This window comes from Aquila chrysaetos, chromosome 3, assembly GCF_900496995.4.
Source record: "Aquila chrysaetos chrysaetos chromosome 3, bAquChr1.4, whole genome shotgun sequence".
NCBI classification, from domain to species: Eukaryota; Metazoa; Chordata; class Aves; order Accipitriformes; family Accipitridae; genus Aquila; species Aquila chrysaetos.
In genome coordinates, this window is record NC_044006.1 from 54,715,268 (window position 1) to 54,729,990 (window position 14,723).

At 44.5% G+C, this 14,723-nt stretch overlaps 1 protein-coding gene across 2 annotated transcripts in view; it reads right to left on the reverse strand.

Annotated features, from left to right (window-relative positions):
* Positions 1–12,494, reverse strand: part of ZNF804B (zinc finger protein 804B) — a 247,300-nt gene extending 234,806 nt beyond the window's left edge. The window contains exons 1-2 of one of the 2 annotated variants that reach the window (XM_030009033.2): positions 12,354–12,494; positions 12,158–12,323 (exon numbers count right to left, since the gene is read on the reverse strand). In XM_030009033.2, the coding sequence (XP_029864893.1) occupies positions 12,158–12,310 (153 nt within the window). In that variant the 5' untranslated portion in view covers positions 12,311–12,323; positions 12,354–12,494. Of the gene's footprint in view, positions 1–12,157 lie in introns of both variants that reach the window. The other variant, XM_030009034.2, reaches the window with a different exon arrangement.
* Positions 12,495–14,723: the final 2,229 nt, after the last annotated feature.

Genomic DNA, 14,723 nt, shown 5'->3' on the forward strand with positions numbered 1-14,723 from the left:
ATTTGTGAGGAAATCTAGCTGCACCATCTGATCCACCCACCAGATTGCTGTCAGGACATCCAGCCACTACCCTTCAATCTTCAGATCTCCCAACACACTCCAAGGTACAGTCCTATCTTCTGCATACCCTTAATGGAACTGGAGCCCAGGCTACCCTCAGCCTAGTAACTAAACAGAGCCAGGACATGGGCTCAAGCACTAGTACACGACTGTCAACATCAGTTTTTTTACAGTGCTCCCCAGCACAGTTTTGACTTATGCACCCACCATTCTCTCAATGCCTGCCCAGTTATAGTTTGGGGAACAACAGTGGACGGGCAATGTTCCCAGTAGGTGAAGTTCCATATAGGGAAGGGATTTCAAAGCCTGACAAAAAAAGAAGGGAGGCTTTTATCTGCCTTTACTGAGCAGCCCATGTCAGTGCCATTAAACTCTCTTGGAATGGAAACCGCATGCTGGTAATGGTCCCTGCCCTATCCTAGTTCCCAAACCCTCTCAAAGAAATGTTTTGGACAGTGGTACTTGGTTGATACCACAAGCATACTAGAAACAATGCTCACAATTTCATACTTTAGCTGATTAAGCTTCAGTGCCTGGCACATTCCCTGGTGTTGTTTACTAATACACACATAGCCTTTGAGGATCTGAGCCTCAGCGTTTTCTGTGGCAAACTCATTTACTTTGCAATTAACCTCCCCGTTCACATTTACTATCCCACTTTCTTTCCTCTTTCCAGTCATTTCTGAAAAGCAAGTCGTCTCCATGCCTGGCAGCTGTAATGCCTACATGTCTTTGTTCACTGTCCTTCAGAGCAGAGGCAAGGATTCACATTTTTATCGTTTGTTCTACTCACTGTGAAGTACAGTGTACAATTGCAGTACTAAATCACTGAACTTGAGGGCTCATTCTTAATATGCAGATCTTATCAAAATATATTAGTACCATCAAACAGAAAATTGACACCTCTATGTTTCTTCAGATACCACATATCCTTAACTCTGTAAGAGATTTGAACCCTACAATTTATCCTATAGTATGCTGTAATCAAAAGCATCAATCTTTTTAAGGCTGTCTAATGCCTACATTCGCCATCCTTATTAGTCAGAGATTAGAAGTATAAACATAGCTAAGTAAGTACATAACAATGATAGAAAAGAACAGAGTTTCTTTTATAACATATAACACGAGCAGCCATACCTTTTTTCGTAAGGAGACAGCTCAGAATGCTTTATGTATTTAAAACTCTTCTGTGTAAAGTGCTACAATTCCTCTAATCAGTTATTATTCTTAACAGGCAATCAGGAAGCCAATTAGGATTTCTATAATGGCTCCCAGGCAAGTGGAAGGTCAAGATCTGAACTTTACCTGAGCTGACATAGGAAGAAAGGCTGCCAGTGATTCATCACATTCATGGTGATCTCACCTGCTAACTCTATTTTGTTATGTTTTGGGGGCATGGTTTTGGGTGGTTTGGGGTGTTGGTGGGTTTGGGATTCTTTTGGAATTACACAAGGTTACAGTATTGCTTGGTACAATGATTAATCACAGTAGTTAAAATAGTTTCTAAAAATACACTTTTCAAATACTTTTTTTGAATCATAATTTTATTCTTCAGACAGCGTTTGGCAAAAGCTTGGGATAAGCAACCATATTTGGGTAGAGGGAAAAGGCATTCAAGGTCTTTATTACTTAAGTTTACAGATGAACTCCAAATTTAAAAAGAAAAGCATTGAAAACTGTTTTTCTACTGTAATATTTCTAAGTGTACATGCCTAATAAGCCTCATTTGCTATAGCTTAAAGGGTGAGTCTTCAAGAACAGACAGTGGAAACAAAACATTTTTGCTGTGGATTTTAAGCACGTTTCTCTGTCTTTGGTTTTATTGCCTGTGAAGATTACACAGGCTCTGTTAAGTCATTCTGTAAACTTGTTTAAACCCCTTTCAAGGAAACAAATTTTTTAACGTCTTCCAATTTGCTGTTTATACTGATCCCTACTGATGAAAGTTGTCATGTAGGCAAATCAACATAAACATTTAAAGGCTGATCCCATAACCCACAGATATCAATTCAATCACCTACAAAGTCAGTGATTCATTAAGGTGAAAAAATAATATTATGAATAGATACCCAGACTAGTAAACAGCTGTCAAAAAAGAAACTAAAAAAAACCCCTAAACAACCCAGATTTATTTGCTCTCTTTTCCTTTCTCCATTTCTCCATGGCATATGGATATAACCCTCTATTTCAGCCATCACATCTGCTTTATATAATAAAAAGCCCAATACTGTCAATACTATTTTTTTTTTAAACTTCACAGAATGAAAACTCGCTCCCCAATAATAGGAAGAAAGCTCTAAAACTGTGCTGCACAGATTTATTAACCTAGCCAAAATGAAAGGCGTATCTTTCTCCACCAAGTGTTATCATTTTCAAATAAGACATGTCCTCTAGGGAATAAATTTGAAGACCATTTTTTGCTTATGTTGAGGGGAGGGTTAACTTCTAAGATAAATAACCACAATGTTGCATCTGTATTTTTTGAAGTTTAACTTCTAAAATACGCTTATTATAATTCTAAGCAATAAAACACATATATTGTACAGTATATACCTAATAAAAACTCCTGTTCCACATGGCATACAATACACTATGGTGATAAACAGGTCTTCAGCAGCAAGAAATGAACAAAATATAAAACCAGCAAGTTTACATATTCAACACTTATTTCAATGTCATTTTTTTTATAGGATACGAACACGTCTGCATCAAAGAGCACACATCTGTGATTTTTCTATTGATTATTAGTAACCACAAAAATTTATCACTCGCTCCCAGAAACAGAACTTTTTAAAAGTGCTGTTTATTTTGTGAGTAAATCACTGTCTCCAACATTGCTCAGCCTTCCTTACATTGCCTCTTTGCCACACTGAATAGCCAAGGATATATTTATCATTCTAATGAAAATTTGAAATCTTTGTATATAGTACCAACCTAATCTTTCTTCATTTGGCTCACTAAACTATTTTCTCTCATAGTGCTTTCTTTAAAGTGAAGTAAGCATATACTGAAACACTGAAGAAGGGAAATGCTAGTGTCCATTCATGTAGATGCATACAACATAATAACCCTGGACTTCTATCAAGGAAGAGCGGTAGTACAGCTTTATAAGGACTGCAGTCAAGCATTCAGACAGCTAGGAGAAGCTGCATATGTATACAGTGACATTTATGGGATGTGTATTTATTATTTGGTACTCACAAACTACTTGCATACACATCACATTGTGAGCTTTTGTCTTTTGCTCTACGGGCACCTACACAACTGTGCTTCTTAATTTAGTTTTCTAAACAAGTTCTCAGTAGTTATGTGGCAATTTCTAATCTGGTGCTCATCAGACCAGGCAGCCACTCCCTGTGTTGAGGTGATGGGTATGCCTCTCGGCTGCTGTTTGGCACAGACCTGTGGCCATGCAGGTTGTGGCCGTCCTGGATATTCTGTTCCTACACCATAATGCCTTCCAGCACAGTGGAGGAGGCAGAGCAGCATCTGGAAGTAAGCAGTGCCTTTCCCACAGAGAAATCCTTATTATTATCCAGTCCACTGATCGCTTGCCTTAGCCAGCATTTGGACCGCAATATTCACCAAGAAACCCGATGCAAGGATCACTGCAGATTCTTTCCCTGTCAACCTGTAATGTAACACCAGAAGCTTCTTGTAATCACAGACAATGGCACAAGAACAGGTTCAAAATACCAAGATTTGAACTTGGTTTTCCAGTGTCTGACATAGGGTGGCATGAATATACAGCTTTTGTTTCTTCTTAGATTCCCCCCCTCTCCCCTCCAAAAAAAATCAGTGGTCAGAGCTTTTCACACCTCACAGAAAGTCATACTTACACTGAAGATGTAATGATTAGTTTGAAAAAATGAAGATTAGTATAGACAAATAATTTGTACTGATCACTTCTGAAACCCACAAAAAACTACTAAAATTAGAATTTTAAAAATCTGAATATGAAAACTTTTCTTTGAAAATGAAAAATACATAAAACAGCTTAATAACTATAAGATATTACATTTCTAGCAGAAATCTGATCATAGTACTTGTACAGATTTCATTTGTAATTTTAACCCAAAAATCCCATTTACCGAATATTTTGCTATCAGAGGATGTATTTTAGGAAGTTCTGTCCTTACACTTTCCGATCTGGTTTCACAAGCCTTCCTAACATGTTACAATCTAAGTTGGAAATGGAGGCTGCAGATTTACAGCCGATTACAACTGCGAATTTTCTCAACAACATCAAATACATCTCTCCAGTTCAGTCTGAGCAGAATATAGATAGAATATTTCTGTTGACACAAATGCACTAAATCTGTTTTAGAATGTGTTCCAGGGAAAACATCAATTGAAAAATTGATATCAACTACAGTTGATTAATGTATGAATTGTTTCAGAGCTGCATGCAATCTCCCAGCAATAGTTCTATTTCTTTGCCTGAACCAGCTTGCCAATTATCATTATGCATAACTATGAAACTGGGACAAAATTTTGATGATGATGTTTACATCTTATCCAGTATGCACATAAATTTAGTCTAATATAAAAAAAAACAAAAAGCTGTCATTAAAGTGTCTTACGACTGGGTACAGAACAATACGTTCTGAGCAGTGAAGTGCATTTTCAGGCATGTGTACATACTCCATGACAAATCTTGTTACTCATGCGCAGTAGTTGATTGTACAAGACAAGCAGTGATATGTGCCCACATAAAATACAGAAATGCAGGAGTGAACTCTGTATATCTAGCTCTAATATTACAGTAGCTGCCTCTGGTATCACCTATGCAGATTATCATCATAAATCAAGTAATTTTAATACTGTTCATTCAGAGTTTTGAAGGTTCAAAGGCTAATAGCAGAGCTGGTTGAATCTTGAAAAAACAGTGTTTGCAACTGCTGAAGTGAATGCTAAAAAGCTCTTTTAAAGTATCTTCTTATTGCTATTAGGAAATGTTTGCATGCATGGACTTCTGCATGCACGTATGTTTGCAAAATGACTGTTTTTCCCCAGTGAAGACCGCTTAATTCCTTGGAGGGACAAACTGGATTTTAGTGGTACTGCACATTAGGTTGGGAATTCTGGTTCCTGCAGGCCCATGTATGCATCTGTACTTCTCTTTGACATTGACTTGACCCTGTAATAAACTTAATTTGACCTTTTAAATAAATTATCCCTGATCCATGATTATTATTTTTTTTAGTGTCGTAAGTGTAAAAAACTTTCACAGTAAGATCCTTTCTCTTGAGCTCTAAAAGAAGGATTACAGCTCCTGCTGTGTGTTGTAACAAATGTGATGCACTGTCTTCCAGAGTGAAGACCTTGAGGGCATCATGGAAGATATGTCCATATAAGAAGCCATGCATATACAGGTGAATAGACACATAAAGCAGTAAAACTAAATCTCTTGCAGTGTACCACAGTGGCATTTTAAAATAACAGTATCTCAGCAGGCAGATAAAAATATTTTGAATTTCTGTTTTTCATACAGAAAAGTCAACATTTTCCTCAGGGGAGTATTTTTCCACACTCTTTTTAATACACCTCACAGATTTCCTAATACAAGTGAGAAAAATGACATTTTCAGGTGATGATGACTTAAGTCTTCAAAAATAATCAGTTGAGAGGTAATAAAAAGACTTAACAAAGGTTCTTGGTGTTAAATGCCAAAAAAAAACCCAGCCCCAAACCAAAAAAGCCTCAAGCCTTGTAGCCAAAGGCTATACAGTCCATCAGGGAAACCCAAGTAGGAAAAAAATGCCTACACTCTAGCCAGTCTTTAAAAGCTTTCTTTTCCTTCTCCATTTAGCAACCTTTTGCAGGGAGCTCTTGCAAATCCTTTTTGGCAGGGAATAAGTAGCTTCAGATTATGAGATTTTTTTGACCACAGTTTTTATGTAAGGAATCTAATCTCGAATGAAAGTATTTGCATAAACAAAGCCACTCACTTTATTTAGTCGTTAAGTGGTCAAAACAAAACGTTCATTTAGCAGGAGGAACGAGCTGGAGCATCCTCCCCAGCACAGGCAGGTGAGCACTTACCATGGACAGCACGTGTGGGCAGGAGTCCAGTAAGCAGGGCAGGAACAGGCAGAGGAACAGCCTTTAATGCTTAGAGCCTGGTTAACAGCTCAACCCACTATCCGAGGGAGCACCTGTTTCAAAAACACTAGGTCTCTACATCCATTTTCAAACTTGTACACAGTGCAGAATAAAAAAAAAACCTAAACTGCTATGCTCTGGGTGAGTAAAATGCGTATGAAATGAAAGAGAGAATGCAAACGGATGTAACAGCAATAACTCTGGAAGTAATGGACAAACAAGCATCGCCACATGTAAAATAAGAGAGAAATGGATCTGGTTTTAAGAACTCAATTGAGGGAGCAATAAAAATATTAGGATGCTGGAAAGGCACTGTCAAACATAAAGCACCTGTTTAACATCACTGCTAATTGTGGGTGAAGGAAATGGCCCCAGCAGAAATTGGTTGAAGATGATTAAATTTAATTGTAATGCTATATACAAAGTGCTACCCACTGACTGAAACAAAGTATGCTCAAAAGTGGTACATACCACAAAACCAGGTTTAATACAAGGCATGAGCAGCAAGGCTACATGTGGCTAAAACCACATTCATATTTTCTGAAAGTTCTTTCCGTCTCTCGCGTGTTGCAGAAATGCACAGACAGCACAATAATAGGAACCACAAAATCAGGAAATAAGTCGCCGTAAGGTTGAGTGTGGGCTGCAGGAATGCTCAGATCCTCCAGCATGGTGGATGCATTAGGGCTGGTAGGAAACACACTGAGCCCACTCTGAGACACGAAGTGCCAGGAATCAATGAGATTAGAAATAGTTAAGCAGGAGTGCCTTCCCTTAATTTGAGAAAGGCAGGTACCTCGGTAAGCCAGCTCCACGCTTTCAGCAGAGTGCGCAGGATCCCCCCTGGCAGGTGGCCACTTCTGCTGGAGGCAGCTGCCAGAGACTTTTGGCACAGAAGAGTGAAAGTACCACTTTCCATTTTCTTTCCTATTTCTCCCTCTTTTTCTTTCCACATTGTTTTGTTAGTACAGTTGAGGTTTTTTCCCCCTTTTCTTTCATAGAAACTACCCAAACTAGATTATTTATTTGAGCTGCTGGTTCATTATTGGTCCCTTTATACTACATTTCTTAACTGAAATATTATTTCCCATGCATTTTCTCTGGTACTGCCTAGAGCATACCCTTCCTCTCCACTTTCAGTGCTGCTGAGGGTGAAGCCAGAGTGCTGAGGGATGACTTGGTTATGATCAGAAACTCATGAGTTATCCGGTCTTCCAGCTAATCACCCAGATACACAGTGGATACTCCTTTTAACCTGCTGCCACCTAGACCGCATTTCACATGACACACATTCACCATGTCCATTCACCATGTCTAGCTTTAAATTGCTTTCTCACAACTGTGCTTGGCACACATCTGTCCTTACTGGTGGCAAACACAGAAATGTGGCAGACGGCTGTGCTAGCATTTCCCCATTAGCCTCAGGCAGATGGAGAGAGCTGCTGGTGCCATGGCCCTCCTGTTCTCTATGCATGGTCCCTCTGTCCTCAAACATGCTTAAATTTTCTAAGAAGTTTTCAAGTGCCCAGTGTTGTTATCTGCTACAGATAGTAACAAGGTGCTACTCCATCCTGGTTACAGTTATTTTAGTGCTGAACAGCATGCTTGTGGCTCAGTATCAACTGAACAGTCATTATTTCCAAGTACCTGCAATGTACTTATTTAGAACTACTGGAGCCTCTGGACATGGGGTGAGAGCTGTGCTTTTGAAAAGGTAGCTCTGTATAAGAGAGAAGGATTTCCCACTCCCCACCCCCCAAAGAAATTAGGCAAGCACCAAGTGCAAGGGAGCAGCTGCTTGACAGCCTTATTAGAAAACAGCTTAGAGAAGTACGTGAAAAATAGTGTATTCAGCTGAAGCTGCAGAGAACAACCAAAGAAAAATAATTAGCCAAGTCAGAAATTGGCTAAGGCACTGGGTCTTCTGAATCTTCTATTTCCTTCAAAATACAAAGGGATCTTTAAATAACAAGTGGTAAACGAGACTTTGTTTATGTCTCACCTTAAAAAGCCACAAGCAGAACAGTGTACCCTAATAACATCCTTGGCTCAGAAATGATTCAGAAGCAAGGGGGCCATCTGCTGAATTCCCAGTACCATTTTCTGCTGTATCCTGGAAGATTCTCTTCGAAAGTTTCACAGCTGAGTCCTTTTCAGTGCCAGCTTTGCTAGGCCTGTGAGGTGTGGCAGTAAACCTTTGAGCAGGTTTGGCTGCAGGTGAATATTACAGCGTATCTATCATGACTGCAAAACCTACAACCAGTACACTGATCAATGTAATCTATTCAGGACTCAGAAATCCTGTAGACAGTATCATCATTCTGAAGTATATGTAATATCTCTGTATCATAATGCATTTCATTAAATAGAAATTTTCAGAGGCAGAAAACTTGCTCGTAATACATTTATGAACATAACTTTCCAGATAAAATAAAAAAGCTTAAAGCACAGAGTCAGGTCTCTAAAATAAGCAGCTTCCTTTTTCGGCTAACTGTCCTTTATCCTCAGTAATGTCACTGCGCTTAAACTCAGCGTTCCCTTCCTCGTCCACATCTATCATACCACCATTGATACCTGATTCACTGGTGACTGCTTCTAATTCCACTCTTTCTGAATTCATTACCACTAACTTCAGATCCCAGCTTCAGAGCATTCATAGCCAGTCCCTTTTTCAACATGTGAAAGTGGGCAAAGGAAAGGCAGAATTTTAAAAAGGTATTATGACAATGTCACCACACATCCACATGCACAAATGAAGTGCATTATCTTTGTAGTCCTCCATCTCTTGTTCCTCTTAGTACTGCTACAGCTAAAGGTCTTTCTGCACACCAGGAGGAAGGACCAGAATTGTTTCTGACACAATAATAGCAAAGTATGCTAAATAAATACTACAGAAACATCCAGACTGAAAAATCCTTGTTCATATAGCCATGAAACTTGATAAAGGTATTTAAAATATTCACCACTGTTCTCATTTCTTAAAGCATAGCCTTAAGTCTACTGACATTTCATGGTCTGTTAATACAGAACACTTTAAATATAGAAAGGTACATGTTATCTATTAAAGACTATGTAGACTCGTGCGTACGATAGCTCATGGTATACAAATATAAGATTGTTTAAAGGTGCAAACTATAAAATCAAATCTTCAAGGCTGCTCCCAGGTTCAGCATTTTAAAAATGACTGCAAGACATAACCTGTATCTTTCAAAGTTAGAATCAGGAAGTATTAAATACAAGCACAGCACAGGGAATACAAATAAATCACACTTGCTTAAGACTTCCTTCTTAAGTATAAGAAGTAATCCCAAGTTTAACTCATACTCATAGCTTACTGAAAAACAAATAGTTGGAGGGTTTGTTTGTACTGGGGGCAGGAGGGGGGGTGTTCATGCTTAAAACAGTTTTACTACCTCAGTCAATACTAAATCTCAGCATGCAGGACTCCTGCTTCCATAATGCAAAATCATATCTAGCTGTTGTTTGCTGTTCACTGTTCCCAAATTCATACACACTGATGAGCAAGAAAGATATGGTCTGGAAAGTTGTAGGTTTGTAGGCACATGCAGATTACTCTAGAGAATCACTGCTTTCATTATTTAATAGCAAACTATTATCTACTTTGCTTACTAAGCATCCCTTATTTTTCTCCTAAAATCTGGACTCTCATAAGAAAATATAAAAACAGCATATATAAGCAGCAGTAAATGCTAAATATCAAACACATAGAAGAGTTCTAGAGCTACAATTACCCAGCATTAATAAAACATTAATTTATCATGTACCTTTTTTTCCCATGAGCTGCCCACCACTCCCTCGCCACAGGACTTAGCTTATCACCTCAAAAGACTGACTAGCTTCAAAGAGTGGCCACTAAAAAAAGCAAAAGAAAATAAAGAAAAATAAAGAAATGTGTGTGGAGAAGTGAAAGCTTTCCCTCAAGAATTCAGAATGAAAGCTAAGGATTGCTAAAATTCAGTCCTTTCTATAGAAATAGTCCCAAACCATGTAAAGCATCCCAACTCCTGGTCTTGTCAACCTCAGAAGCAGGAGGTTCTATCTTAGAGAAAAGCAGTACAAAGTGCTCTTGCTACTTGTTTCAAACTCTGGAAAGCTCACGTGAAAGAATATTTCTATGTAGTAAAAGCAACCTGAGGTTATTTTCAACTTTGTAATTTTTTTTTTACCTTGTCCACTAAACCCTAGATAGTTGGCTTCAGACTAAGATGCTTCAATTTAAAGCAAAATCCTTTTTTCTTTTTTTAAAAAAGAATACAACTTTAAGCAATAAGAAACATCAATACAATTACTTGTCGGTCTTTTTCTCTGATATTTGCATTTAAACAGAAATTACTCCCAGCTGGTAGCAGAGCTATGTTAAAAATTATGATTTGTTAATGGAGACAGACAATTACATTTATTTCATGAGGTATTTAGACTGAGTGGAGTGGTGTGCATACTCACTAGGTAGCTAGAAAGAAAGGGAAAGAAGTTGGAAAGCGAAGGATTTGGAGCATAACATTATTTGGAGGGTAATATCTTCCGATACCTCTGATACTCCTCAACTTGAAGATCAGTTGTTAAACTTCTACTAAATACAAAGTATTTACAGTGAAGCTTCTTCCCACTTTAGATCTCTGAGGTCTTCTCCTTTTTATCTCTATAATTTTGTACGGGAATCTCAGTTAAAGTCGCCTGCATTTCGGGAGGTTCCACACACAAGGCTGGATCAGCTCCACGGGTCAGAGAACACAAACACAGCTCAGCCAACGTCTGACTGATGATTCCTACAGCGCAGTTGTGTTACACTGCGCACGAGAGATACAGCAGTACAAGGGAAGAACCTGTAGGTGCTGTATCAGAGTGCCGGCGTACGACACAGGAGGGATTTGGGAAGTAGAATGAAATACTTGTCCCCTTCCGTCATGGAAAGTCAAGCAACAGAAAGCGGAGACTCTGGCGTCGCAAGCAGTTTCCCAGAGGCGTTTGGGGTGCAGGTGCGTTACAGGGCACACCCCGGCACTGCCGAAGCCGGAGGGAGTCCCACCGCTGGGATCAAGGTGCCTCTGGTACCTGCGCAAGTCCAGCACGGAGGGTGGCGGGTCCCTACCCCTCAGCATTTCACGTACGGAGGCCCGGCACACTGACAGGGAAACTTCAGCCGCGACCACGGAGGCGTTTGCGATACTGCTACCACCATCGATAGCCGGGGGAGAGGCTGCGACGCTCCGCCGCCGCCTGGGCGCCCTTCGCGGGGCGGCCCCCCCCCGGGCACCCCGCTTCCCTCCGCTCCGGCGGCCGCAGGGGCCCGGCGGCGGCCCGCCCGCAGCCTGACACCCGCTCGCCCCTGCCAAACGCCTTTAGCGTCTCACGGAGACCGTCTGCGGGAGCTCGACGGGTCTCTGGTCGCCGCAGGACCTCCCCAAACTTCACGCGTGTTCTGCCCCCATGTCGGTCTGGACAGGTAGCTCGCACCACGCCGCAGCCCAAACGCGCGAGTTCCTTTTTTTTGCAGCCGAAAACCGGCGGTCGGTCGCTCCCGCTCCTCCGCAGCGTCAGGACCTTGGACAAGGTACTAAACCGCGACACCTGGAGCCGACGCCGCGCCTTCCCCTCTAGCAGCCACCAACTTGCCCGCGGAGCGCCAGAAATTAGCCTTGCCGCCGGCGTGAGCCCGCGACGCGGTCCGCGGAGAACCGCAGCCCAACGGCAGCCCTCCTGCCCCGCGGCGGAGAGCAGGCACCGCCTCCCCAGCCCCGTCCCCTCGGACCCACGCAGGCGGCCGCCGGCAGACAAACTTTTCCGAGCCTCCCGGCGAGGCAGCACCCACGCCGAGCGGGACCGAGCCGGCGCCCACGCGCCGCGCGCCCGGCGGGCCAACGCCGCCCCCCCGCCGGCCGGGCCGCGCCGCGCCGAGCCGCGCCGCGCCGGCCGCCCCGCTGCGTGGGCACCCACGGCCCCGCGCGCACCCGTCCGCCCGCACCGCTCCTACCGTGCGGGGGGCAAGTGAGGGAGGGAGCGAGGAGGTGGCAGTTACCGGCGAGCGAGCGCCCTTCTTGCAGAGCGGTCCCCTGAAGACGCCTTTGATGCCGCGGTAGTGCCCGTTGCTGAGGTGCCGGGAGCTGATGACCAGGTAGCACGCCATGCGGGCCCCCCGGGCGGGCGAGCGGGGGGAGCGCCCCAGCCCCGCGGGCGGCGGGGGGGAAGGCAGGCCGGCTCCTCCTCGGCGGCGGCGGCGGCGGCGGCGGCGGCGGCGGCGGCGGTGCTACCCCCGCCGGAGCAGAAGCCCGCATGAAGGAGCGGGCGGAACCGCAGCAGGGATGTCCCCCCTCCCGTCTCATCCAGCGCCCGGGTTAGCGCTGCCAGCAGCAGGATGCACTGAAGGCGGCAGCAGCGGCGGCAGCCAGAGCACATCTGAGGGAGCGCGGAGGCCAGTCCGCATGCTGCTCCGCGGGTAGGAGACGGGCCCGGGAAGAAGAAGGGCAGAGCGCAACTTGCACAGTCCGCCGCTGCTACGGCCCCGTCCCTCCCTCCCTCCTCCTCCTCCTCCTCCTTCTCCTCCTCCTCCTCAGACCAGGCCACCGGCAGCAGACATCCGGAGGGGAGTTTCTCGGCGGCAGCTCGAACGGCGGCTGCTCCTCATGGCTCTTCCCTCCGCCGGGCTGGTTGGTGGATGCAGCCGGCCTCCGCGGAGAGCCCTCGCCGACCCAGTCCTCCCGTGCCGCCGCTGCAGTCGGCGCCCCGCCTCGCCTCACCTCCGCCAGCGGGGGGGGGGGGGGAGAGGCGGTGCGTGGTGCGAGGGGGGGCGGAGGAGGGGTAGGGCCGGAGCGGGGGCGGCAGCCGGCCGGGGGCGGGAGGGGGGGCGAGTGGGAGGACGTTGCCCCCTCGCCGCTCTGGGGAGGGGAGCGGGCCGCGACCGGCAGCCCCGGGCGGAGCGGGCCGGAGAAGCGGGGAAGGCGGTGTGGCGCGCTGGCCGCCCTCCTCCTCCTCTTCGCCCAACTTTCCCGCCCTCGATGGCGGGGAGGGAACGTCCCTTCTCCGCCTGCCTCTGGCTCTTGTCTCCCACCTCTCCCCCGCATGCCCCCCCACTCCGCCGTCCCGCAGGCTGTCCCCCGGCGGGGGCTGCGGCCGTTCCCCGCCCTCAGGGGTGCGGAGCGGGGCGGGGAACAGCCTCCCGCGGCCGTGCCGGGGGTGTGAGCGGGCACCGTCCCCCCCCGCAGGCAGCCGCCGTGCCGGGTTAACGGGAAACATCGCCGCTCCGTTTCCCGCTGCGGGCTGGAAGCGCAAATTCGCCCAGGACGGCGGCGAGGGAGGCGAGGGCTGCGCGCAGCTGCCCAGGCTGCCTGCACACCCCCCAGCTTGTGACTGTGCTTGTCTCGATCGTCCCCCCCCGAAAGCTCGTGAATTTAGGTGTGTGGTGTCACTCACGACCTAAATGATTGACATAGAGTGGCGGGTGTGAAATTCTTCCACCACTAAATAGCAGAAACAGGTTGTTCTTGCCCCCTTCTGCAAGAGACAGGCGGGATGTACCTCGGACCCGGCTGTGCACACTCAGCTTCTTTTCATCAGGTCACAAGTATTGTCTCTGCTCCGCCACTTACAAAGTCGATACAAATAAACGAATAAATCACACAGCCTTAGTAGTCATCTGCAGATCATTCATTTCTTCAAAGCAGATCACTTCAAACTGTAGATGAGAATTATTTCAGATTTTTCATTTAATCCTGTAAAAGCCTGTGTTTTCAGATATTTAGTGAGTGAAACTGATAAACCACACTCATTCTGATTTTAGCCTCTCCAGAACTATCTTTCTATGAACGTAATGTAAATAAAAAGAAAATCTCACACAAGCCACTGAACTGTATAGCTAAATAGGTCACGACAAATCAAATGTCATTTTTTCGGCTGTATATGTAAAATAGTGTTGTACAGTCTTAGCATATAATGTTTCACATGCAATACAAAATTTGATTATATGTGTGTTCATGTATATATATACGAATGGTCAAACCTATTATTATGTGTTTTATTAATAAATACATAATGTTATAAAGAAAACAAAATGCATCTCAACTGGGAATAACCTAAGCTGGAAGTAACATATTAAGAACATCCTTATGTTAACCATAATGCAGCATTTTGCAACGTAAAAAACTGTGGGGTGGGGGTCAAATTCTCTCTGGCAATGCAATGAACTTTTCAAGACTTTGCTTCTCTGTGATTGCAGCTGTTGTTTCTCAGAAAGAGAATTTACATCTCATCTCAATGCCTTGCATAGAGGTCTCAGTTCCTTTTCTGTTGTGAAGAGACATGGAAAGTCCTTTGCTCCACAGAGCTGATGATGTTCTATTACAGCCCAAGGGAGGGGGTACAGAAGACCTACACCACATGCATACAATGGAGATGAGCGGTCGTGTGCTGCAGCTACATGGACAGACTGGCCAGTCTGTGTCACCTGCAGAGGAGCTTCAGCACAAGCTGAAACTGTGCAAGAGCTTCACTGTAGACTAAGGGACAGTACTTTCCTCCTTAAACTTATAGAGTCTTCCACAGAT